General features: G+C 41.6%; 1 protein-coding gene across 1 annotated transcript; it reads right to left on the bottom strand.

The window, feature by feature from the left end:
- Positions 1-701: 701 nt before the first annotated feature.
- LOC310935599 (dynein axonemal heavy chain 3-like) lies at positions 702-24,162 on the bottom strand (the record flags this gene model as incomplete). Its single annotated transcript, XM_083899532.1, has 58 exons — positions 702-1,055; positions 1,171-1,308; positions 1,534-1,738; positions 1,867-2,009; positions 2,101-2,268; positions 2,581-2,738; positions 2,962-3,078; positions 3,230-3,474; positions 3,570-3,795; positions 3,986-5,613; positions 5,702-6,215; positions 6,307-6,505; positions 6,600-6,782; positions 6,882-7,098; positions 7,185-7,350; positions 7,437-8,103; positions 8,735-8,878; positions 8,969-9,125; positions 9,222-9,345; positions 9,429-9,608; positions 9,689-9,983; positions 10,536-10,639; positions 10,729-10,962; positions 11,077-11,206; positions 11,320-11,425; positions 11,526-11,626; positions 11,718-11,959; positions 12,052-12,163; positions 12,257-12,391; positions 12,500-12,719; positions 12,813-12,904; positions 13,139-13,315; positions 13,434-13,547; positions 13,632-13,740; positions 13,868-14,066; positions 14,143-14,257; positions 14,344-14,454; positions 14,561-14,653; positions 14,761-14,962; positions 15,716-15,852; positions 15,939-16,118; positions 16,666-16,782; positions 16,924-17,038; positions 17,141-17,232; positions 17,371-17,582; positions 17,670-17,814; positions 18,460-18,613; positions 18,874-18,997; positions 19,126-19,310; positions 19,882-20,060; positions 20,139-20,244; positions 20,327-20,457; positions 20,572-20,751; positions 20,841-21,036; positions 23,216-23,396; positions 23,498-23,624; positions 23,805-23,993; positions 24,091-24,162. The coding sequence occupies 58 exons, from the start codon at positions 24,160-24,162 to the stop codon at positions 702-704; spliced, it is 11,646 nt and encodes a 3,881-aa protein (XP_083755658.1).
- Positions 24,163-24,398: the final 236 nt, after the last annotated feature.

The following is a 24,398-nucleotide window of genomic DNA, read 5'->3' on the forward strand; positions in this document are numbered from 1 at the left end:
ATACTTTTGCACCTTGCATGTGTACACGGAGATGCCCCTCATCAAGATGTTATCGTTTTTAAAGGTTTATGGCGCATCATTTTTTTGTATGCGTTCTAAGCCATCTGTAAGTGCGAGTTTTTTAGCTGACTACGGAGAACAGCTGGACAGCACCACTCGCAAGCTGTGTGATCTGAAGTTAAAAACGTGAATGTACCACCAGAATTTTAATTAGGGCACGAGCGCTCACACAGTGGTGCAATGACCTATTGGAATTTCTGGAATTATTATTTTCCTCCTTCCACGGACAAAAATTGGAACGCAAATTAGAACTGGCCAAAAACGGCTCAATGGCTAAAGTGAAACCTGGATGTAGAAAGCTGAAACTAAGTAGCACCACATCCATCCATCTTGGCGATTTGCACACTTTGCGTGAATCCTGAAGGGAACACCAACCAACAGTCCAACCAAAACAGGAAGTGCCCTTTAACTTTTAATTTTGCTTTACATTCACCAAACAGGAGATCTGTTCTCCTATAAGCACCACCTCTGTTTTTTAACTGAACACCTAAATACCTGCACATTTGCACAAACAGCAAACTTGCACAGTGTACACAGTCATTTTTGTTAAGTGGAATTTAATGGTGTTTTATTCCTTGTTGTCTGTACAGGTATCCATCTATCTAGTCGTCAGCTTAAAAAAAGCACAATGCATCTAGTTCCTAGTCATCCAGCTGGCAGAGGCAGGCCACTCCACGGTTGATCCAGTGTTTTTGTGGCTTGTCAGATAGCAGCTCGATGGACAGGACATAGTTAGTCGAGTGACCTGTGGTGGACAAAGTCCCTCTGCGAGCACTGGTTTTGTAAACGGGACATACATAGATGTTTTCATGCTTAAATTTGGACATCTCTCCTGGTTTAAGCTTAATGATGGGTAATGAGTCAAAGAGGATCTTGGGGAGGGACTCTCCAATGACCATGCTGTCCCTGTCCCAGCGTGCACCCTCCATGAAGAGGCCTCTAACATAGGCTCCATCCTCTGGCTTCTCGTCCATGTCGGTCTCTTCTTTGGTAACCTGAAAAACAACGCCGCTTATTTATGATTTACACTGTATTTAAGTTTCCTATATCATTAAATTAGGATTGAATACTATATGAGCAAAAACACTGAGCAAAGTTGAAACGTCTTGCCTCAAATTCAAACCCAATGAAGTCTATGGGGATGGTGTACTTCCTGGCAAAATTCTGAGACACTCCCGTAAGGAATGACTGGGTGAAGTAAAAGCCAGAAAACCAGAACACTGTAGGTGGGCCGTCATCTATCCAGTCCTGTTAAAACATTCAAGTACATGTTTACTTAGAATATTGAAAAGAATCAATGTAATTTGCTCTCTAGACATCCAGTACAGTTTCATAAGAAAAACAAATGCATTAGTCTAATACATACAATGTACTACTGCAACTATTTAGTATGTGGTTCGTTCATCGTTCCAGTCATACTCTGTGTTCTGTTCATTCAAGGTCTGTTTGACCTGAAACAACCATAATTCTTACTTGCAGGAACTGCAGTCTAGCTAGCAGATCAGTCACGTAGCTTCCCAGTGGCTTGAGAGAGGGGTATGACTTGGCTGCCCACATAGCGGGCACCTTGCCCACCAGCATGCTGTTAAAAATGTCCTCAAGTTCGGAAGACATGACAACCTGGCCCTTCAAAGCTTTTTGGATGTTGACCAAGCTGCGCCGCACCACATTTGTGAGTCTGATGGGAAGACAGTGGGATTAAGAATCAATTGTAAATCATTTTCTCAGCGTAACCTTCACAGATACACAAATTAACTTTGCAGTTAGCACATAATGAACATGGGTGTTTTGCAAACTGAATAGTACCTGTTGAAGCGGATTATTTCCTGCCTCAAAACGGTGTTCATAGACTCCTCATACATGACGGGGTATTGTTCAATCACCATCTGAATGTCAAAGTCAGCTGGCAGCTTGGACAGGATGTCTCCTGCAAGCTCGTCTACTACCTCCTACGAAAACAGAAGACACTTGAAGGTTGCATGTTTGGCAGCTATAGTTTACACAGAACTGTTTCCTGAGAGAAATAGGAAAAGTGCTAACCTGAGGAGATCTACCCCCGCCTCCCATCTCCCTAGGCAGAGTTGATAATACTCCTTCCAGGAGTTGATTAGTTTCTTGATTGTCTTTAGTGATGTCAGCATTGCTGTGAAGTCCAAACACACAAGGATCTGCACAAATCGGTAGGCTGCGAATGTAGTCAACATATGTCTGGGAATAAAAAAAGCAATATAATTCAAAAAGATTAGTTTCTATAAGACATAGCATGATTATAGAATCGTAATGATCTATTTATATAGCACTTTTTATAAACACAAGTTTACAAAATGCCTCGACACAAGTGAAAAACAGTATACAAGACAGCACAATAGCAAAAGTAAGCAATTAAACGACAAATAAATAAAAAGTGAATGGCACATTTGTAAAAATGGGCTTTCACAAACCACAAAATGTCACAAAATGACATCTTAACACTGTGATATTAACTAGATATTGACCAGAGCCTTATAGTGATATCAGTACCTGATAGGGTCCATCATCAGGGATGTGATAAAGGTCATCCTCACACAATCTGTAGCATTCGTGCTCTATCAGCTCCCAGCTGTAGAAGATGGACAGGAGCGAGATCAGCAGACGTCTGTCTTTGTCATCGGTCACCCTGCCTCCGTAGTTGCATTCACCTGTGACAAGGACAACAAGCAGTACACTAATAAATTTGAGTTTTTATTTTATATTAGACAAACATTTATGTCCAGGGAGATTCTTCACACACCACTTGATGTGTTGTGGCCCAAAAAAAGCTTTTAGTGACTTTGATGGTGATATCGATGTTTGTCTTTAGCTCTAATTGGATCTAGAAGTTTATTACTGCACATGTCATTGATGCAAATAAATGTGATTCACCTGTAAGGTATGTGAGGGCTGTCAGTGGAACCTCTTCATACTCTTCCAGGAACATCTGGATCTGCCTCATGCTGATCCTCAGGTCAGACTCATTAAACTCATATGGAATATTCCAGCCTCAAGAGTGAAAGAATAAAAAATAAATGATTGCATATTTAGCATAACACGATGGAATAAAAGCTTCAATAACTAGGATGCAGAATACAAAATGCTTTAAAATGAAAGTCTTCATCTTAAGATAAGAAGAGATAAGAATATAGGGTCTTACCCAGAGGTCCAAAGTTCCTCCTTTCCTGTACTAATGCATGGAAGAAGGTGAGACCGAAAAGGAGCTTCTGCCAAATTTCTTGTTTGTTTGAGCCGCCAAAGAAGCAAGGGTCGGAAATGGGGTGACTCTGGTAAGAGCGCAGCAGGTTAGCTCTTATTCCTTTAGGAGGCTCATTGGTCATCTTCAGCCCGTTCTGCAGGATACTGACGGGGAACTTGTCGGACGGATAACTAGTCAGCCACAACCTGAGAGGGAGATTACAGATGCTTGCATTTATTGTGTTCATACTGACTGGAAAAAAAAGCAGTTTGAGTGAAGCTCACTGCGTAGGATCTGTTACCTAAAGTTGGTGTGTGTGTACTCTGGGACGATGGTTTCTTCACAAATTCTCTCCAGAGTGGGCATCCAGCTGGTAGCCAGGTGGCAGTTCTGCAGTACTACCCATGAGCCCTCTTTGATGGCTTTGTCAATCATCTGAGATGCTATGGGTCCCTGTCCCTGCCCGAGGGAAATGGTCTGGGTCATATTGCCCCCCATGTTGAGGTCATCAGCAAACTTCAGCAGACCTGAAAGAACATAGCAATTCTACATGAGCAACCTTTGCCATTTAAAAATCAGATGTACCATTCACTGGTTGCTGGGGGGTTTTTTTCCCATGAAGGTTGTCTTATATAAGTATTTTGTGTATGTTTAGTGCTGATGTTCAGTAATGTGCAATGTCACTATTCTAAATAAATAAATAAATAACATAATCACCTGCAGTTGGATCAGTGCCTGGTGACAACACAAATATCAGAGGGGTGCAACAGTTTGAGTCATTGTAGCTCCCCGCCAAGTCAAAAGTGGGTGGTTCAATGTAGGCCTGCCCCATATTAGCTACTATAAAATTCTGCACTGCTGGAACCAGTTTATCTGGTCTGAAGCATCTGATCACAACCATTCGATCCATCCCTTCCAACTTTCTCCACCGGTCAGGCAACTGTTTTTTTTCAGGGTGTCCTGAATCATAAAGTTTCTTCCATTCAGAGATGTTGTTCTCAACGTGTTCAAAAAAACCATTCAGGTTTGGCAGTTTAGAGCCCCTTACAACCTCTGACCAACTTTTGTCAGACAGCCACTCTGGAGCAGGGTTGGGATAAGGGTTATCCAAAGCAATCCCACCTGTTAAAAGGAACTGCCAGACTTGGTTATCAATCTGGTCCCTACCCTGCATTATGCCTACAGTGAGCAGTAGGGAGAAGAGCAGCTTGTCCTTCTCAAAAAGTGAGCGGCAGATATTTTTATAGATGCAGAGAGTAAAGTGTCCCACAATATTGCTGATTCTTTCGGGCACATCATCACTTCCCATGCTGTCAGCAATGGAAAACAGGTAAAGGTAGATGAACCAGGTCAAGGAGTACTGATACATGGGTTCAATGTTGGCAAGCTGAGAGACGCAGAAAAACAAAACGGATGAGTGCTCTGCCACAGGACGATAGCCCATGCGCGTGTCATCAATCTCTTTCTCAGTGACACTGGCGATTTTTTGCTTCTCAGAGATCTCCATTGAGAGAATCTTGGAAGAAGACAGGATCTTAACTGCTTCCTCATCCTCCAGGATGTTCCCTTCAGAAGAGGAGAGCACTTGCAGGATCTTATCCTCAATTTCCTTTAGCTGCTTGCTGTTGGCAGCACTCTCTAGAATGAGCTGGTTCTTCTTCTCCTCAAGTTCAGGTCTCTCTTTGGCTACCACAAGCCCTAAAAGCTGGTCCTGTAAGCCTTGTGGGGTAATCATAAAGTTGAGCAGACAGACTTTGGCGGCCACTTCAGGGAGATAGTGAGGGTTTCTCAATCCAGTGGTCATGTAGAACTTAAAGTCCTTGGAATATTCCATCAGATTCTCCCCTATTTTCATGTACTCCACGCCCTTCTGTTTGAAGGTCTGCTTCAGTAACACAGGTTCAAGTACAGGATGAAGTTCCTCTCCAACGTTCTCCATAAGAACAGGGGTACCACACTGAATGCACTGCTCCAAAATTCTCACGTAGTTGTCATCTGTCTGTTTTATGACGGCAAGGTTGTTTTCCTTCTCCAGGTTCTTGATCCACTTGTTGGCTTGACCTTGAGGGTCAATCATTAGCGGCCAGCGACGGGAGTTAAATGCGATGATACCGTTGTCTGTTGAGAAGGAGTCCACTGGCAGCCCAGCAATCTGCCATGCCCTGATGGCCACTTGATTACCCAGAGTGGTGCTGAGGGTAAAGTCCTCAGAGCAGGGGACTTTCTTCTCTTGACACAGGGCGTGCCATTTATCCTGACACTGCGTACGGAACTCTACAGTAAATGCCCCGAGGTAGGATACAGTTCCAGAAGAGAGGAGTATGTCACCTGTCAGGTCGATGAATCTGTGGGGAGGAAATATAATACAATTCTGATTAATATATAACTATACAGCATATCTATCTATCTATATATATTTTTATTTCAGTATACCTAATCTCTAGTTGCCTTGCAGCCTCTGTCCATCTGTCCTTCTCTCCGCCCAGTCCTCCTATCAACTTCTCTGCCCTATTCAGCTTCTGAGAACATGATTCAATGTTGTTTTCCAGCACTTTCTTCTTCCTCATCATGGTCGCCAGCTCGTCGTACAAGCTCTGCAGCCTGTCCTCTACTTCTTTCAGCTCACCTCTCTTCACTGTCAACATTGCCATCTGTTCCGCCAGCTCATCCTCGGCCTGCTTCAACCTCTCCTTCTTTGGGGCGACGACTTTGGCTACGTTTTCGTACACTTCCATCGCGCGCACCCATTTACACAGACCCTCACAAGCCGAGGAGACATTTTTAATAATAACAGGCTGAAAGTCAGGGTGGTCAACAAATTTATCTCTGATTTTCTTGATATAAACTGCAGGGATGTTGTCTTTATCGTAGGTTTTCAGACGTTCCAAAAATTTCTGGTCTGCCAGGAGTTTCTTTGAAGGGCCCCAGAAGTCTTCAATCATCTTACCTGTAACACACATATTTCATGCAATCACTCTTCTACAAACTCTGATGAGAAAAATAGAAGAGGTTGTTCTTTTAAAGCTTAAAGGACCTACCTGAGCCACAAGGATCAGGTTTTTTCTCAGGTTTAATGCCATTCATGATACAGATGGATTCCATTACAAGTTTGACTGGACCAGGTGGGTTCTTCATAGACTTTACTTCTGTAATGTCAGCAGGTTTTAAGGTATCCAGGGATGACAGGGCAGCTTCCAGTGCAGGCATTGCTATGGCCAAGTCTTTCTCACAGTCATCCTGGAAGTTAAAAAGTATGTTATAACGAGTCTCTAAATAGGTCAATAGATAAAAACCTAAATAAAATGCAACTGATCCAGAAATACATGCATACTTTAATGATTTGAGCGGCTTCTGCTGCATCATTAGCCACTTTCTCATCAGCAGACACTAAATCTTTCTTAGCGTCCACTTCAACTGTTTCCGTCTCTATCTTTCTCATCATCTCATCTGTCTCGGCTGAGGTCTGGATGAGTTCTGGCTGCAAGGCTGTCAGCTGCTGCTGCATTACTGACACCTGTAAACACACAGTCATTATTGTAGGACGCATTGCCATTCCTTTCTTTTAAGATACAAGTTAACATTCACTGTTATATTTCCTCAAACTGTAAATCACCTGAGATGTAGCAAAGTCCAATTTCTGCAGACCAACGATATATCGGTTCCTTGCAGTGTCGACTTCATTCCTCTTATCATTTAGCAGAGTCTTATAGGTGAGGATAAGTTCAAGGTAGGACGTGGGTGTGACATAGTTGTGTCTCCTTAAGCTGGAGAAGAATGACTCCGAGATCTCCACCACACCCGTCTGGAAGGTCTTGCACATCTCCACTACCCTGGTACATGGTGAGAAACATAATGTGAGGATACTGCTTTGGTACACAGCTGGAACGAGTACTACTTACTCATTTTACGTCCTTACTCTTTTTTGATTTCACGATCCATTTCCACGTCTTCCAGGAACTTCTGGGCCACCATCTCCAGAGCATCAGTTGGCCATTCATGAAACCAGTCAATGGTACAGCAATTGATGAGGGAGGGGAACATTCTAAGACGGTTCCTAAATGCGTCACCGATGGGACTCATTGCTGCAGAATACAATGACTCTCAGTTACAACCACTTTTTAAAACTTGCACCAAAAAAGGGGAAAAATACCATGCTCAGAGAACCTACCAAGGACTATATGAAGGTTAGCCTTCACGCGGTCAATGAAGAAGTTGTATAACGGAAGTGGAGTTGGGTCAATCTTTTTTCCTTCCATACGGGCAATTCCCTGCACTTTCTCCAGGATTTCCGCACGTTCGTCAGCAGGAAAGATGTTGGGCACATCACCGGTGTTAAGCAACATGTTGATGTCTTCCAACATGGCCTCAGTCTTAATTTGGCAGTCATTGAACAGGAAAACCGAGTTCCTGCCATCAATGCCTGCTTTACGCATCATCCGTTTCAGGTCATCTCGCCAGTCTGACATGTTGTAGGTTTTGGTCAGCTCAATCTGGATCAAGCTGTAATCATTGATGAAGGTGCCCAGCTTTGTGGCACTCTGTCGCCCAGAGCCCCCAATGCCAACGAGCAGAAGGTGGCCGTTGTCTTGTTTCAGTACGCGGCATATGCGGGAAATGTGTTCTATGGCAAACTTAAACAGAACAAGATTCATGGGCGTCTTGCTGTAGTTGTTATATTCATCCAGGTAGGTCTCCATCACTTCTTGCAAGAGATTCACATCTGTGATTTCATCATAGATGTTGGAGTCAGTATCAGGATTGATATAATCCCCGAAGAACAAGCTACGGATGTCTTCATCCACTACGTTGTCATTTGGGGTGAGGTGCATCAGGAGCTAGATGAAAATAAATGAGATTTTAAGTTGCATTATATAATAAATCTAAAGCAACTGGCCATAAAATCCTCCTAATATGTCACAGAGACTCATGAATAATGTTCATATAACAAACTGAACTCAACAACAACAGTACAGCCAAAATATTTACATTAAAAAATATATTTTGCAGACTGCAAATCATGTTTATGTTTTGAAATCATGTTTTGGCATGTGGCGCCACCTACCGCCGTCTACCAATCATTTCAGTCAGTAGAGTCTCAGCTGCCGAGCAACCACGGGTTGCCAGTTACGTCAGAAAACGAAACCTAAAACACCTCGGTATTTTGAATTTGAATGCAGTAACCTTTTTTGGCCACATTCTTACATATGGCACCTTTAAGGTTAAAAATACAGGAGCTACAGTTTTTTGTATTCACTTCAGTATACTACACAAATTAAGAGCTTGTCTGTTTACTGTTTCTAAAGCTTATGTCATACATTAATCTTAATATATTGACGATAAATGTATTGTTCCCAATTTAGCTGCAGTACAACACTTCCACTTGGAAGTCACTGGCTTTGTGACGTGTTCAAAATAACACACAAAATGACTTTGTTGACTTTGCAGAAAACATTTTTTTGTCCGTACCTTGTCCAAGTTCTGCTTGAAATGCTTTGTGGTTCTCTGTTTAACTATGCTAAAGAATGTTTCCTTGTCCTTTTTATCAATAAGTCGGTCGTAGAAAACACGGTAGACCTCGTGGATCCACAGGCGGATCAGTTTGTCTTCATCCTGACAAAAATGAAAACAAACATATAAGAAAATTGTAAAGAAGAGATTTTATACTTGAATAAAAGATCTAACTAATGTTTCCACTCTGACCTGCATGTGTGTGCTTGGAGCCAGCAGTACACCTCGTATTACTCGTGCAAAGTCTCGTAGGTTAAAGATGTAGTGGGATTTTGATGGAGTGGGGAGGAAGTTGTGTATAGCTTCCTGATAGACTGCCATTGTTGCCTGGACCATGATGCTGCCTAACCTAGAACATGACGTGACAACATGTGTTTTTGAACAAATTTGACCCTTCATTGCATTTGTCTTTTACAACACCTTTAAAACATATTAGACAGGTTACCTGATGAAAGAGGGCTCAAACCCTTTGCCGAAATGCCAGTCAGTGATCGAGCTGAATATCTTTGTCAGTGTTGAGTCATCGAAGCAATTAATTGAGATGATGTTCAAGTGTCGAGTGAAGCGGCCTAGGATTTCAAACATTTTGTGATTCAAAGTAAAATTCAGCTTATTGTCTGACAAAAAAACATTTTTTTTAACTTTAAAATACCTGTAATGTCATTCCTCCCACCACCAGGAGGCCCCATTGCAGACATAAACAGCACATCCACTATGTTCAGTCTGGAGGTGTCCTTCTTGTCATACCAGTGGTGGTGGTCAATCCACTGCCTAAGTAGTTCGATTGGTGGTTGGGCACCATAGATTTCTTTAGCTGGCATGTTAAGGTCATCTATGGAGAAGAGATACCACTATATGTAATTTGTACATTAAATAAATACATTCTTACTGCATATTTCAATAATTACTTACCAACATAGATGATACATTTTTTCCCCAATGTAGGTCCGAACATATTCTTCTTTCTTCGGTCCAGCTTTGTCATGATCATATCTTGGGTCTGATTTGCTGATGTGCGGGCTGAGAAGTTGATACTGTTTGGAGTGTAACGCTCCTTTGGCAGCTTTGCCAAGAAGCTGTTGTTAATCACAGATTTGCCAGTTCCAGTTGGCCCCACAAAAAGCATGGGTACTTCATGCGCCAGATAGGTATGCAGGAAAAACAACTGACGAGCTGTCTCCGCTGTTGGAATAATGAGGTCTGACACCTGGAGGGGAAAAGAAATTTGATTGGATTAGAAACATTAGATTGTCCATTTTACAAGGTCCCCAAAAGCAAAAGTGTCCTGAAACCATTGTGGACTTGTGACAGTATCAACCCTTTAAAATTTCAATTGAATGTACTTTAGTTGCAGTAGAGAATGCCAATCATCTTTTGTGCTCTGCTTGCTGCCTCTTCAGATCTACTAAGTGGAGCTTTAAATCTCATGTGTAGACGTATTTTAGTTAACCCGTGTTAAGAAATGGGAATGGAGAAAAGGTGATGGTCAAACAAAAAAATGTATATGCAGACATTGTCAAAATATGGGGAATACAAGTCATTTAAGAAGCCACTTGGAAAGGATTTTAGAAGATTCAAGAGATCACAATGTGTACACTACAGGATACTATCAATACTCCTTGGCTGTTGTTGCCATAGACATTCATCCAATTTATTTCAGATTCAGAAGGTCAGTAAACTAGCTGAAGAAGTATTCAATCGTGTCACAGAAATAATTAAGTCAAACACTATTACCAACTCTTTACAGAGTCATACTCACATTGGCTTCAGCTGCAATGACAGTCTCCGCCTTTGTGATTAAAGAAGTCCATATATTCCACTGCCCATGTCCCTCTTTATGGAAGTAAAAGTCATAGACGGTGTCTACGGGGAAAAAAAAATAAAATGTAAAAAACCAAACAATTAAAACGTTTTAATAACTACTTACAAAATGATTGTGGAGATTGCGTTACCTTTGGGAGGAAAGATGTTCTCTGCTTTAAGAGTAATACTCTCAGGCGGAGGGTGATCGTTATTGTTGCCCATGACCAAAGTGCGGTAAAATACATCAAACTTCTTACGACTGTCCATGGTGATGGTTCCACCCAAAGTCCAAACAGCCGCAAACAAAAACAAGCCCTGCAGCCACATGGTTATCTGCTCGCTGGACATCTTTGTACGACTAGGTCCTGATGCAGAGATTTCATCTAGCCATGCAGAAGATGAACATGAACATCAACAATAAATATCTTGATCACGATGACCGATCGATTATCAAAATGGAAATAAATGCAACACCAGCAATGTGCTGTAATACTAACCCATCAGGCAGGTATACAGCTTCAATAGACATTGGACCAAGTGAATGGGAGACGTTTGAATCACAAAGCGACAATCGCTGTTAATAAAATCCAGACAGGGCTGAACTAACCAATCAAACAGGTCCATGATCTGTGGGATATTCAAAACAAACAGGATTTAAACATGTTATTTGATACCTTTAAGCATTTACATAGCATTAATAAAAAAAGGCCACCAAAAGAGCCAATAATGCATATCCATACCAGCTCTCTGTGTTCAGAACCCAGTCTTTCAGGCAGAGTGTTCATGTAAGAATCTCTGAGAGGAGTCCAGCCCAGCTGATCTGGTTCCATGTAGATCATTCCACACCTTTAGACATAAAGTTAAGTAATTAAAACCCCACAAAACAAGTATTACATTTTTAATGTGTACCACAGCTGCTGGTGTGGCTTCTGTCTCTGCTACTTACCGACTGACAGTAGCCGGGGAGGCTTGCTCCAGGTCAGCAGGTTCAAAGATCAGACTCATCTTGGAACTCATTTGTATGATCTCACCACTCATCAGACAAAGCTATCGGTGAAAGGAGTGAACAGGAAAGAGTGAATTATATAATACATCAGATATAGGCGTATATTGAGAGATTAACCAAAATGGCGACGACCTTCTTGTTGTCATCCAGCACAGTGTTCATGTTCTCAATCCAGACAGCATCGATGGGCCCATCAAAGATGATCCACTGTCTATTGTCTGAGGTAGACATAGCCTGATTCCTGTAAGTGGTGGCCAGGACACCATCGGACCACTCATGGCTGACAGGGTCGAAGCAGCCATACAGCTGGCCCATGGTGATGGATTTGGGGTTGATGATGCTGTAGTTCACTGCAAACTCCTCCATCACCTTGGCTGTATGACAATAACAATGCAAACTACAAGTGTTAGCATGTGTTACCGGCTTGGGTAAGTAGAGTAAATTGAAAATAAACCAAATAACCTACCCTTATAAAGATCTCTAAGAGCACCTGCAAGGACCTTATAAGCACAAGTTTTTCCTCCAAGAGGGTCTCCTACTATCATGAAGCCATGCCGTACCAACATCATCTCATAAACCTGTTCACAAATACAGTACATGTATTTGGTAGAGTATCATAACTCTCTAAGCTCATGCTTATGAGTTATTACAGAGCAAATCCATGTCAGTACCTGAATAATTTTGCCAATAAACCATGGGACAGCCTGAAGGTTGAACTTAGCAATGTTGTCATTGAGGGCCTTCAGGAGGAGATAATAGTCTGGTTTTGGAAGGACAACTCCAGGAAACAAATCAGAAATGATACCCTGTGGAAAGCAGTGTGAGGATGGACAGATTAGTAAACCAACTGAGGCATAAGACGCGGAAAAGAAAAAACAATTGGCGCAACTGGATTTTGGAAGGAAATCTATCACCTCAAACAGAGGCACATCCTGGGCCAGAAACTTGGCCATGTTGACATCCATCAGTGCCCTAAGCAACAGCACACTCTCATCCTCCTCTGGGTATTTCAGCTTCAAATTCCCTGCTGCAGTCAACACAGACTTCACAGCTCGCATACCGTAGTCATAGTGGTGCTGGGAGGACAGCTGCTCGGAGCACAAACGGTACGTGGCCACAATCTTCTGAGCCAGGCTGTTGGGACAAACGCAAGGTGAAGTAGAGTTTGGTTGATGAACCAATCACTTGGGTTTTTTTTACTCTCTAAAAATACATTTTCTCTCGTACCTGCGAGATTCAATGAAGCCCATGGAGTAGAGTGAGATCTCTGCAATGAGACCATAGTCTGGAACCATCATAGCCACTGTTCGGAAAAGGGCCTACAAGACAAAGTTGATAGGTTTGAATCAAATACCAGCAACAAATACATTGTCCACAGTTAGACATTTTTAACCCTTTCTTTAAGGTAATATACGTAAGAAAGTAAACTGAAATACTGGTTTCATTCATCAATGGTGCGGCCAATATTAGCAGGTCATAAACTTTGAAGCTAGCTCCAAGTGTCGGAAAGACTTTGTCAGTGGATATACTCATTCGGTACTAAAGTGATGCACCTTCAGATTGTCAGGGAGTTCGGCCCTGCCAGCATAACCAGGGTTCATGGTGATGAAGACAGAGCAGGTCGGGTTGAGTGACAGCTCTGTCCCTTCAAAAAGGAAGGTCTTCAGATCCTTGGCGATGGCCTGTTGTATGCAGAGGATCTGCTGAGCCACCACAGATAGCACCTCCACCTTTGACGGACGCACATCACACGCGAAAGAGTGAGTCGGCGAATTTCAACAAGTTTTACTTTCACCAACGATGCGTCAAAGAATCAGTGCAATGTGACAGAGGTTTGGCAGTGCTCACCTCAATACGATTGAACTCATCAAAGCAGGCCCACGCTCCAGACTGAGCCAGACCTTTGAAGAACTTGCTCATCGCTTTGTAGTCCAGACCATCGGAACAGTTAAACACCACGCACTAGAAACAAATACCAGGTGTATAATGTCTAAAGTACTAAAACATCACACACATTAGGGGTTTATGGAAAAGTATTCTGGTCACCTGTTTAGCCAAAGCTTTTGCCAGATCTTTTGTGGTCTCAGTCTTGCCAGTTCCAGCAGGACCTTCTGGAGCTCCTCCTAAGTTCAGCTTCAAGGCCCCCATTAGAGTTCTGTGGCATTCAACCAAAAGATAGCATTTAAAAACATAATATTGTGCACAATTAAATTACCTTTAGTAGGCTCTGGATGTTATTTTATTATATTACGCAGATATAGGAGCCAGGAAGTGTACTTCACCTGTAGCAGCGGTCTGTGAGTGGTGTGATGACAAGACGAGGGGAGTTTCCCAGATATTCGTAGCCATATTTCAGGCATGTCGTGATCATGCGTAGCATCACGTCTCCGCCCTCCCAGAAGTATCGCAGCTGAGAAATCCATTCAAAGTTATTCAGCGTGGAGACGCCGTCCTCGGCCAATTTCGCCACAACATCTCGAGCTAAGAGAGAAAACAGTTTGATAAGAAAAAAAATTTACTTTGTTTCCTTTAAAATGTGTGATTATACGGACATTACCATGGACATCAATCACAGTAAGGGCACCAAGGGTCATTCTTGCCCCTCCTGGAAGCTTCCCACGCACCAGCTCCACAATGTCACCAATCTGGGCGTTACACTTCTCCACATAGGCCTTTGAAAAATTGCAGTAGTCAGTATTGGTTTGTAGTCATTTTAGAAGTTTTAGAAGTTTTCTTTCTACAGAATAAAAAGACTCACAGGCAGGGAGTTGCTCTTGATGGCTTCAGACACTTCACTTGTCCAAAAAATGGAAGAAGCACAAATGACAACTTGGCCTGGCCACTTCAACACCCACTCCTTTCTGGGCACCTACAGCAAAGAAATGACACTTTTAATGGTGCTCCAAGGAACATATTGCTGGTTTAGTAAGGTTTAATGATAAACTGTAATATCTGATAATCATAACATCACAAACCTCTGAATACTGAATCACCCCTTGATGGATAACGTGTCGGACGCTCTTGAGCATCAGGTTTTCCACTTGCAGTAGCCACTTCTCCACCATACCCTAAAAACAAAGGGAGTAAAAGTCCACCATATAAGTTATGTTTATGATGTTATTCTTTATGAAACAACTGCTGACATAATCAACACTAAACACTGTCCCTTCTTTACCTTGGCTTTAGCTGGAAAGATCTTTTCTGTGAAGGGCACGATCTCGTTCTCCGAGCTGATCATGCCAGTGATCTCCAGCTTCTTGGTGAACTCCAGTTTGGCGATGCCCTCGAAGCATTTCTTCAGATGAGGCTGTACACACAGTGGGTCTTTGGTCTGTGACAGAATCTCCAGTAGCTCGTCGTTTGACAGAAAGAAGAACCTGTGAAAAAGAGAGAGGAAGATGAAACACGTGAGGTACTCATGTTTCACCACACTCTCTTTGCACATTCATATACAGTACACTGAATTCAGTTTTGCAGTTTCTCTGCCTTCACTAGATGTATCTTCTAATTTTAGATCCTTAGACTCCTCCTAGATGTGTGTTTATAGTCACACCTTAAAAGTCAAAGTTATGATGAATTCTAAATTGCATATATATTTTTTTTAGCAATAATCGTGCAGAAGTCACAAAATAGACCGTTTTTCTTTTAATTTTGGTCATAAACAAACTTTGAACTGTGACGCATTTCCAAATTCCATGAAAAAACACCTTTTTCATCAGATTGCCTATACACTCTTAGAAATAAGGGTTCCAAAAGGGTCATTCTACAAGGACTGAGGTTCTAACTGGAACCATTTTCTTCTGAAAAGGGTTCTTGGTAACACTAATGGTTCCATTGATCCAGAGAACCCTTTAAAACCCCTTTCTTGAATAAAAGGTTTTAAAAGGGTTCTTGGTGGAACCCTCGAAAAGGGTTCCAGGTAGGTAAAAATGCCAAAAATGGTTCTCCTATGAGGACAATCAAAAGAACCTTATATGGTTCTACTTGGCACTTTTATTTCTAAGAGTATAGGTCATGCTGAAAAAAAGGATCTAAGACACTCTATGTTGCACATTCTTATAACCTCTGTGTGTACGTTTTAACATAGTAATGGAAAAAAGGGTTAAAATAAGCATTAGTGGTGTTATTACCTAGGGAAAAACAGCCTCTTCCTTTCCAGATAAGTATTAAGGCCTTTTAGGATCTCATCTAGGAGTATGTTAGACTCGTGCAGACGCTCCAGCATGTTCGGCTGATCTGTAGCCACCAGCACGAGTGTATCTTTAACCTGGGCCGGTAACAAAGTCAAAGTCAAAAGCATGAGATCTAGTTCAATAGGGTAAAAGAGGAAACTGTGTGTCGACAGGATCTTACAGCCTCGGCAATCATTTTCTTATAGTAGTTGTCCACAATTTCAAACTTGCGTCCCTCCTGAGGCATCTGCGCAATGATGTCCTTGGAACTGAAGATGGGTTCGAGATAGAGCCAAGTGGCCTGACACTTTAGCATGGAGTCCAAGATGTTCAGCATGCTCACCAGCTTTGCGTCCCATTTCTGATGAGAATAAGCAGGGTTTACTAAAGACATGTTAAATTTGTAATGAAAATAGTATTAATGTCCAAAAACAGTCAAAAAATGCAAACTACACTATGTACAGGCGTCCTTTCTGGTGACAAAAACGCTGATTCTCAGGCCTTCCGAGTAAAATACCCGTAATAACCACAGGTTGTATATGACTTGCAAATTCTTAGCTTTCAGAAACCGTTGGAACTTCTCCGATATGAGTTTCACACACATTTTAAAAGTAATATAAATGTAAATGAAAGTCAAAACACTATACTATGTTAGAATACTGACACCCACAGCTACCAGTGGGATGCACAGACCTTTATCCTGCAGCAGCAGGGGGATATGTGTGATTCATTTGCATTGTTTAATTTTTAAAAAAGTGGAATCACTTTCGAGATTTAAAGCCATTGTTTCCGATCTCCAAGAAACTAAATTCGTAATAGCATTATCGAGTATTCACACGAGTGGCCTACATGACAAAAGCTTTATCACATCACTGAAGTGGACCAAATATACTGTGCTTCCATCTTACCTTACATTCATCTTCTATTGGCCCAATGAAAGGTGAACCTTTCATAGTCTGTGTCTTCATAATGTGGTCATCCAAGAGCATTTGGATGTCATCCACAGCTGATACAATTTGGATATTCTGTAATAGAATATGGTGAATTAAGTATCAGTTGTGTCAAAAGCTGCCAAAGCTGAAGAGAATCTGAACTGAAGCATTTTAATTTGTATGAATAATCATGTTGAAGGTTTTAGTATGTGTGTGTGTGTTTATCTCACTTACTGAATCTCTGTATTGAGTGAACGTGAAGTGGAGGTCAGCCCATTCATTTTTCATCTTCAGCAGCGCTTGTTCCAGAGAGAACTCCTTACTAGCTAATGCTCCGATGTCTTCCAGCCTACGGTAGATTAAAAAAATGATCACTTTTTCCCTTACAAGGCATCCTTTTCTAATATAATACTGAACCAATTTTGCTCTTTATGCATATGAAGTGTCTTACTGATAAGAGAACTTGGACAGGTTCTGCTCCAACATGTCCAGCAGTGAGCTGTTCTCGTCTTGCATGACTTCAAAACCCACAGCCTCGCTAATCTGTGGGGCAGACAGATGATAATTCGCACCTTTTTCACACATCCCAGGATGTGCAGGACACTAAGTCCTGAACAAGTGGACCTGACAGTGATCAATGATCGGTGGTCTGGAATGGGGGGATTATTGGATTTGACTTACCTTGTCCCAGTGCTGCTCTTTCATGCCAGGGTTACAGATGGTTGTCAGGACGGGAAGGTGCTTCTTGAACAGGTTTATTTTGCCTCTGAAGCTTTGAGCCACACGACAAGGACCAACGAGATCAGTGAAAGACTTGTTCAGTTTATGCATGGTCCTCCACATGGAATCCAGGTCCTCAGAGATGTCCTCAGCGTTCAGATCTCGGAAAGCACCTGGAATTTGAATGATAACGCATATGATAAATGAAAACTCTTAGAGCAACAATTTGTGACCAAAATAGAAATGAGCATGTTACTTACCATTCATCCACACTTCTGAGTTGGACTCAAACTTTAGTGCTGTGTTCCAGAGCTGTTCATGTGGCTGTTTCTCAGCGATCATAACGTGCAGCACTGGGAAATGGCTCTGATCCTTTCCCAGCATTTCCTGCTCCTTGTTGATTTCCTGTACACATAACATAACATTGTCATTAGCATTGTCCAGTTACTATCTATACCAAGGGTGTCAAACTCATTTTCACTGAGGGCCACATCAGCATAACTGTAAGACAGAATAAATGTAATAAATATAAATAAATAAATGCCTTTTAATTCTTTGACAATTTGTTGTTTTTCTTGAAGGCTAACTTTGGCATACTTGGCTCCTTGTTTGGTGTCAAAATGCCGACATAGATCGTACTCTTTGACGACCGACACCGCCTCATAACACAAAAGACATACCGTTTTTTCTCCTTGAAGCACAAACATGTATTCGGCTTCCCATCTTTCTTGAAACTTCATGTACTTCATGGACATTTTGGGATTATTTGTGGATATTTCAATCTCAGTTTCATTCATCGCAGGATGCATATACAATGATACACTGCAAACTAGTGGCGGGATGCTGTCACTTCTCGGGTAACGCAATGGCCATGCATTGGGTTACCCGGAAATGTAGTTTATGGTCAACACACGACTTAAAGCAGCATATACCTCGCGGGCCACATAAAATGATGTGGCGGGCCACATCTGGCCCCCGGGCCTTGAGTTTGACACATGTGATCTATACTGTCAGATTAGAAATACATGTACTTTGTATTTGGCTACTTACCTCTAGTTCAAAGACAGCAGACTCGAGGTTGGAGTTGATTCCAGAGATAGTCTGCACATTCTTCTTTATCTCCTCCATGGTCATGACTGATTTCTTTTTAAAAGCCTGTATCTGTTTTTCCATATGGACCAGTTTCTGGTCAAATTCTTTAACCCTGTGACAGTCAAATATCAATATAGCCGTCGTCAGATTGTACAGTGAGTTCAATAGTTAGAAATGTACAATTTTATGAATTGTTTCCGAGCGAAATCAAGCATTTTGCAGCACACAATCAAATACTTTGTGCAACACAAATTTTTCTCCCACTGAAAACTGTTGGGGTGAAGCGGATTCGGGACAACAAAGCGTCAAACACATCAATCAGTTGTGGTGGTTGCCATTGTGTAAGACTTAGAGTGTGAATTATTCTATCACCTCTTTTGCAGCATCCTTTCAACCTTTACTCTAATGATGGCCAGACGTGCTTCACTGTCCTCCAGCTCATTCTGGACTTGTTTGGGCCACTGAAAAACACGGGTGTTCAGTCTTACGTCATCAGCTGTGGAAAGAAAAGAGAGCAGATAAGGGAATTGTTATATAAGCAGTAGCATTCTTTCAGGAGTAGGGGAAACACATACAATGTGCCATTTCTTTTGACGTATTATAAATATGAGAGGTTACACATACACGACAGAGGGGCGTAGTCCAGGAGGAAGTGCAGGCGGTGTCTTGCCTTTTCAATCTCCTCTTTTAGCTGAGGAAGGGTCACCTCACTGGTCCTTTTAATGTACCGGAAGAGAGACACCACCTCCTCTGTGGTTTCTACAGTACTTCTGACCGTCTTGATAATCTCCTCAAACTTGTGACAAATCCTAAAAAGGAACAACACTTGTGAACAAGATTCAAAGAAGAATGAATACCAGGGCTGGCCCAAGCCTCCATGGGGCCCTAAGCAAAATTTGATTTTGCTTCTGGCGACAGAGAATCAATACATTAATCCAAACGGTTTATAAATAAAAATGAAGATATTAAGGTCCGAAAATCTAAAAATGTGCACAATCATTGGGGGGGGATTCAAAATACACTCATGTAATACAAAGATTTGACTTTTATATGGAAAAAAACACAGCATTAAATAAAATAAACAAATACTTAAATAATAAATAATGTCAATCAACAGAGGCACCCGGAACAAGGTAATAAAAACGGTTTATAAATAAAATATAAAGTTAAATAATCACATCTGACAACTATGTAAAAACTGTGAAAAAGATTTGGTCAAAATGGATAGAAAAATTCAAAATAAACTACAGCAATCCAAACTTTTTTTCTTTAGTTAATTGCTCTTGGGGTCCCTCTAGTGGTCACTGGGCCCTAAGCAGCGGCTTAGCTCGGCCCTGATGGATAAGTTAAGTTAAGCTACACCACAGAGTTTTCTCTTACCCCTTGTTGAGAGTTCGGTTCTCGTCTAATTCAAACATGACCATCCTGTCTTTCAGTGTCTCACAGCAGTCGCACAGGTCTTCGTTGAGCTTGACGGCGTCCAGACAAAACATGGACAGAGGGACCGTGACAAACAGTAAGGCAATCTCCTTCCAGGTGTCATTAAAGCACTCGATTTTCTGATTAAGAGAATGTGAAATGGACTTTAGCAAAGCAAATAGACATGTGAAAAAGAAGAAAATGAAAGGTTAAATTACGTTTTTACAGTCTTCTAACGAGTGCGGCTCTTTTATGAATGTTGTCGTCTCCCTCTTTGCCGTACTGTCCAGTAGATCGCTGTATCTTTTATACACATTTAAATACCTAAAGAAAGTGATATGTAGATCGTAGGTCATTTGTTTTAGCAACAAAAAAGACACATCAGTTCTGCTGCGTGTTTCATTACTTTTTAGGTCCGACAGTGTTCCTGTTGAAGACGTCCTCAACTTTGTTCATCAGGTCTGTGACCAACGATTCATCAGGCCTCACAGTGCGAAGGTACATGTCCTTCACATCGGGATAGAGGTCACATTCCACCTGGCCAAACAAGCATGTCAGTCACATATTGCACGACCCGAACACTTATACCTGGCTTTAATGGCTTTAATGATTGTTAAAATCGATATTTGTGGTGCTATGGCAACGCTGTACCCTTTTCAGCTTCTCTGCACTCTTGAGGATTTCCATGAAGGCTCCACGGACGATCTGCCAACATTTCTGGAAGCTCGGACAAAAGTTAATGTTCCGCCCATTTGTTTCCAGCATGACCACAAAGACTTGAGGCTGAAAATACCGCATCGCATCAAACATCTCTCCAAAGTCATTGCCCTCCTGGAAAACACAGAACACATCGCGGGCAACGTTCAAGGATCGCAGTCAAAGCAGTAGTGAGTCTGATTTCTGAGATGATTTGAACTCACCTCGTGTATTGTGAAGAAAGACAGCAAGTCCTGTAACGATTCTGTGACCAGGCTTCGGAGATGCAATGACATGAGAGCGGCAATGCAGTCAAAAAACTCCTCCATGCGCTCTGGAATCAGCTGCCCGTTCTCAATTACGAGAGGCCACCACAGGCCGGGAAAGTCGCGAAACACTGCCTTACACTGACGCAGCCAGCTGGAAGAAGATGGCTGTGTTTAGTTCGGTTAATGTCAAAAAGCGTCGGACAAATCACCGAAATGTCACTTAAAATCGGTGATCACATTTCCAGGAGACCGTGTGGTAATAGAACACACAAAGAATCCCATATACAGATTTCAGTCTCCTTAATCAACACCGTACAACTAAACAAGTTACCAAATTAACTTATTCTTCTTCTTCTATATAGGGTTTTAATGAAAGCTTGCATCCACCATACAGTATTGTCTCACTGCGATCGTCTGGGGCCAGTTGTTCAAAGGTAATCTGATCTGGTTTTGGTGATCGGATTGGATCAAATCTGGAAAATGGGTTGTTCAAAAGGAAAAGAAGGATTCTGAAATTGGATCAGATCATGTAATCCAATCCTAGTTTGGAAATGGATCAAACCTTCAGGTTGTGTTGTTCAAAACTTTTCAGTAGGATTTGGATTAAAAAAACAGGATTATCCTGATCCCAACAAGGGGTAGGATTTCAAGGTGGTTTTCAGGAAAAAAATCTAGTAAAACTTTAAAATTGGTCAAATAATACGTTGGTATCATTTAGTGTATATACTTTTATTTATATTGTGCACTTGACTTGTTTAACTGTTACAGTGATCACGTAACATAGGCTGACAATTAAGCCTTTCAGTATAGTAAAGTAAACATAAAAATGATCATGTCCCCATGAAATAAACCCCCCAAACAGATTTCAATAACTTTTTGATTTTGAAACTGTCAAAAAGAATGTCGAACAATTGCATCCCTTACTACACGTCCAGTCAGTCCCTCATTCTGACAGAACGCCAGAAATTATAAATGGTGGCTCTTCTACCTGTTCTTTACATTGCTGGTAATCTGGATTTGTTAATCTTGAAAAGTGTGTATCTGGATCAGGGTGATCCAATCCAATGTTGCTTTGAAAAACCCACTTAAAAGTAAGACGGATTACCTGATCTTGGATAGCAAAAAATGGGATTTCATCTTTTTAACAACTGGCCCCTGGAGTTAGAAAACTCCTACACTACCCAGTCCATCATATTGTTTCTTTCTTCTCTTCCCCTGTTTTTTACTTACTTAATGATGCGTATTGTCATTTCGCCCCAACCCCACAAAGACTTACATTATAATGTCTCCTAGATTATTTGTCTGGCTGGGGTAACTGATCTGTGTTGCGGAATAATGGTATCCAAGCGGTTTCAGATTACGTATGTATAAACAAATTAATACATGAATAGCAGTTGATTTCAAATGGTTCATATTTCAGTCGCTGAGAAAGTCTTACGCAGACCTTGCGGCAGGTACAAAACAAAGAATTCAGTGTAAGACAAATGTCCAGTGTAAAGTAATCCCCTAAAAAGTAGCCTGGCAAGGGTCTAACACAGTGAACGACACGAACACAGGCGCTTACCTGAAGACACCGCATTGAATAGATGGTATTTTAGAGTCTGGTGAGGTAACATTACTCACTTTTCAACGAGTTCTTCTCTGGTGTTTAAGCACTGCCTCTGGACAAACTCCTCAAACTCAGATGGCACGAGTGGGAGGCCGGCAGAGAAGAGATCCTGAAATCTGACGAATCTCAAGGATGCGAAGCTAAAAAAAAAAAAAAGATTAATTATTCACATATCTTGCAACATTTCTTGTTCATTTCAGCACTGTTTTTGCTTGTCAATGCGCCTATCCTATTCTGTATGTTGATACTATTTCCTGGTTGCGTCTGACGCCACATCTCTTGTGTTAACAGCTGCTTACTATCAATTATCTGGTGATCTAGCTCTTGACTTAAAGGTGCCTTATGTAAGAATGTGGCCAAAAACGGTTACTACATTCAAATTCAAAATACTGAGGTCTTTTAGGTTGCGTTTTCTGACGTAACTGGCAACCCGAGACTCTACTGACTTCATTGATTGGTAGACGGCGGTAGGTGGCGCCACATGCCAAAATATGATTTCAAAACATAAACACGATTTGCAGTCTGCAAAATATTTTTTTTATTGCAAATATTTTGGCTGTACTGTTGTTGTTGGTGAGTTCAGTTTGTTATATGAACATTATTCCTGAGTCTCTGTGACATATTAGGAGGATTTTATGGCCAGTTGCTTTAGATTTATTACATAATGCACCTTTAACTGCCTTAACCGAGTGGATAGCACATTACACTTAATGTGACTTACCTGCTTAGCCAGACATCTTGCAACAGAACCATAATGAGATTGACAGAATACACATGTTGGCTTTGCCACTCAAGCGCCTTTCTGTAGGCCGCTGCCCAGTACACCTGCTTCAAATGGGGCTTGGGAATCTTGCTTATGGACAGTTGCTTGAGCTTTGATGGGTCAATCAGAATGTATTCCACTGGAACATAGAACAAGACGGAGGACAAAGCAGTTACTAGTGTACACTTCAGGTCTTTATTAATGTGCATTGTCAAAATAAACCAACATATAAATAAGTACCTATGCTCGTTTTGAGACTGAAGTAATAAACCTCTTTGACCTCCTTTTTCAAGTCATCCCTGAGAGCCTGGATATTTTCACTGCTGTCCTTGTTGAACGGAGACAGCCGGTACAAGATGTCCTGCATCTGCTCACGGGGTTGCGGGGCCACCACAGAGTCGGGGACACCAGTGGTGATATGGTACATATACGTCTGTGTGTGTGTGTGTGTGTTTGGGGGGGGGAGAGCCAGATCGTTGTGTCATAAAAATGTTTCTTTCAAAAATATGACCATTTCTGAACTGAATTCACTGATACTTGCTTCTACGTCGCTGTTTTCAGGCTCTGCTGGCACGCCTCTCATCTTCTTGTCTTGCTCTGTCAGAGTCATGTGTCCGTTCCTGGGAACAGAGCCTCTGGTCGTGCGGCGGAGATGACGCCTCTTTTTGTGAGGAACAGCCACAGCCTTTGAATGGGCCTGAAGGACTGGTGGGTTTTGGTTGTTCCTCAAGACTCTCTGAGGTGAAATGACAAAATTGAATTTGAGGACGTTGGCATTGAGGTTGACAATAGAACAGTTTATTGACATTTGGACAGAGTGAAACAGTTCTTACTTGGTACAGTTCAGAGGGTTCTTCACTCTGTGGCAAGGGAGGGGGGAAAGTACGTTTTCTCCTTTGATTCATGTTGGCGAGATGGAGAGTCATGCCCCGTCTGTAGTAAAACATAGAGGTTGGTAAAGGCATTATATACATCCTTAAAATGCCTTAAGCGATAAAATGCCCTGTTATATTTTGTCCATCTGTGCTAAAGTAAATAATACATGACAAACATTCACTTCATTTTTATTTTTTTTATTGTGTTCTCCTGTGTGTAGAATACATGCAAAGCCTGACAATATAAGCTGTTTTAAAATGTTACC

This window comes from Microchirus variegatus (assembly GCF_963457635.1).
Source record: "Microchirus variegatus genome assembly, chromosome: 13".
Lineage (NCBI taxonomy): Eukaryota > Metazoa > Chordata > Actinopteri > Pleuronectiformes > Soleidae > Microchirus > Microchirus variegatus.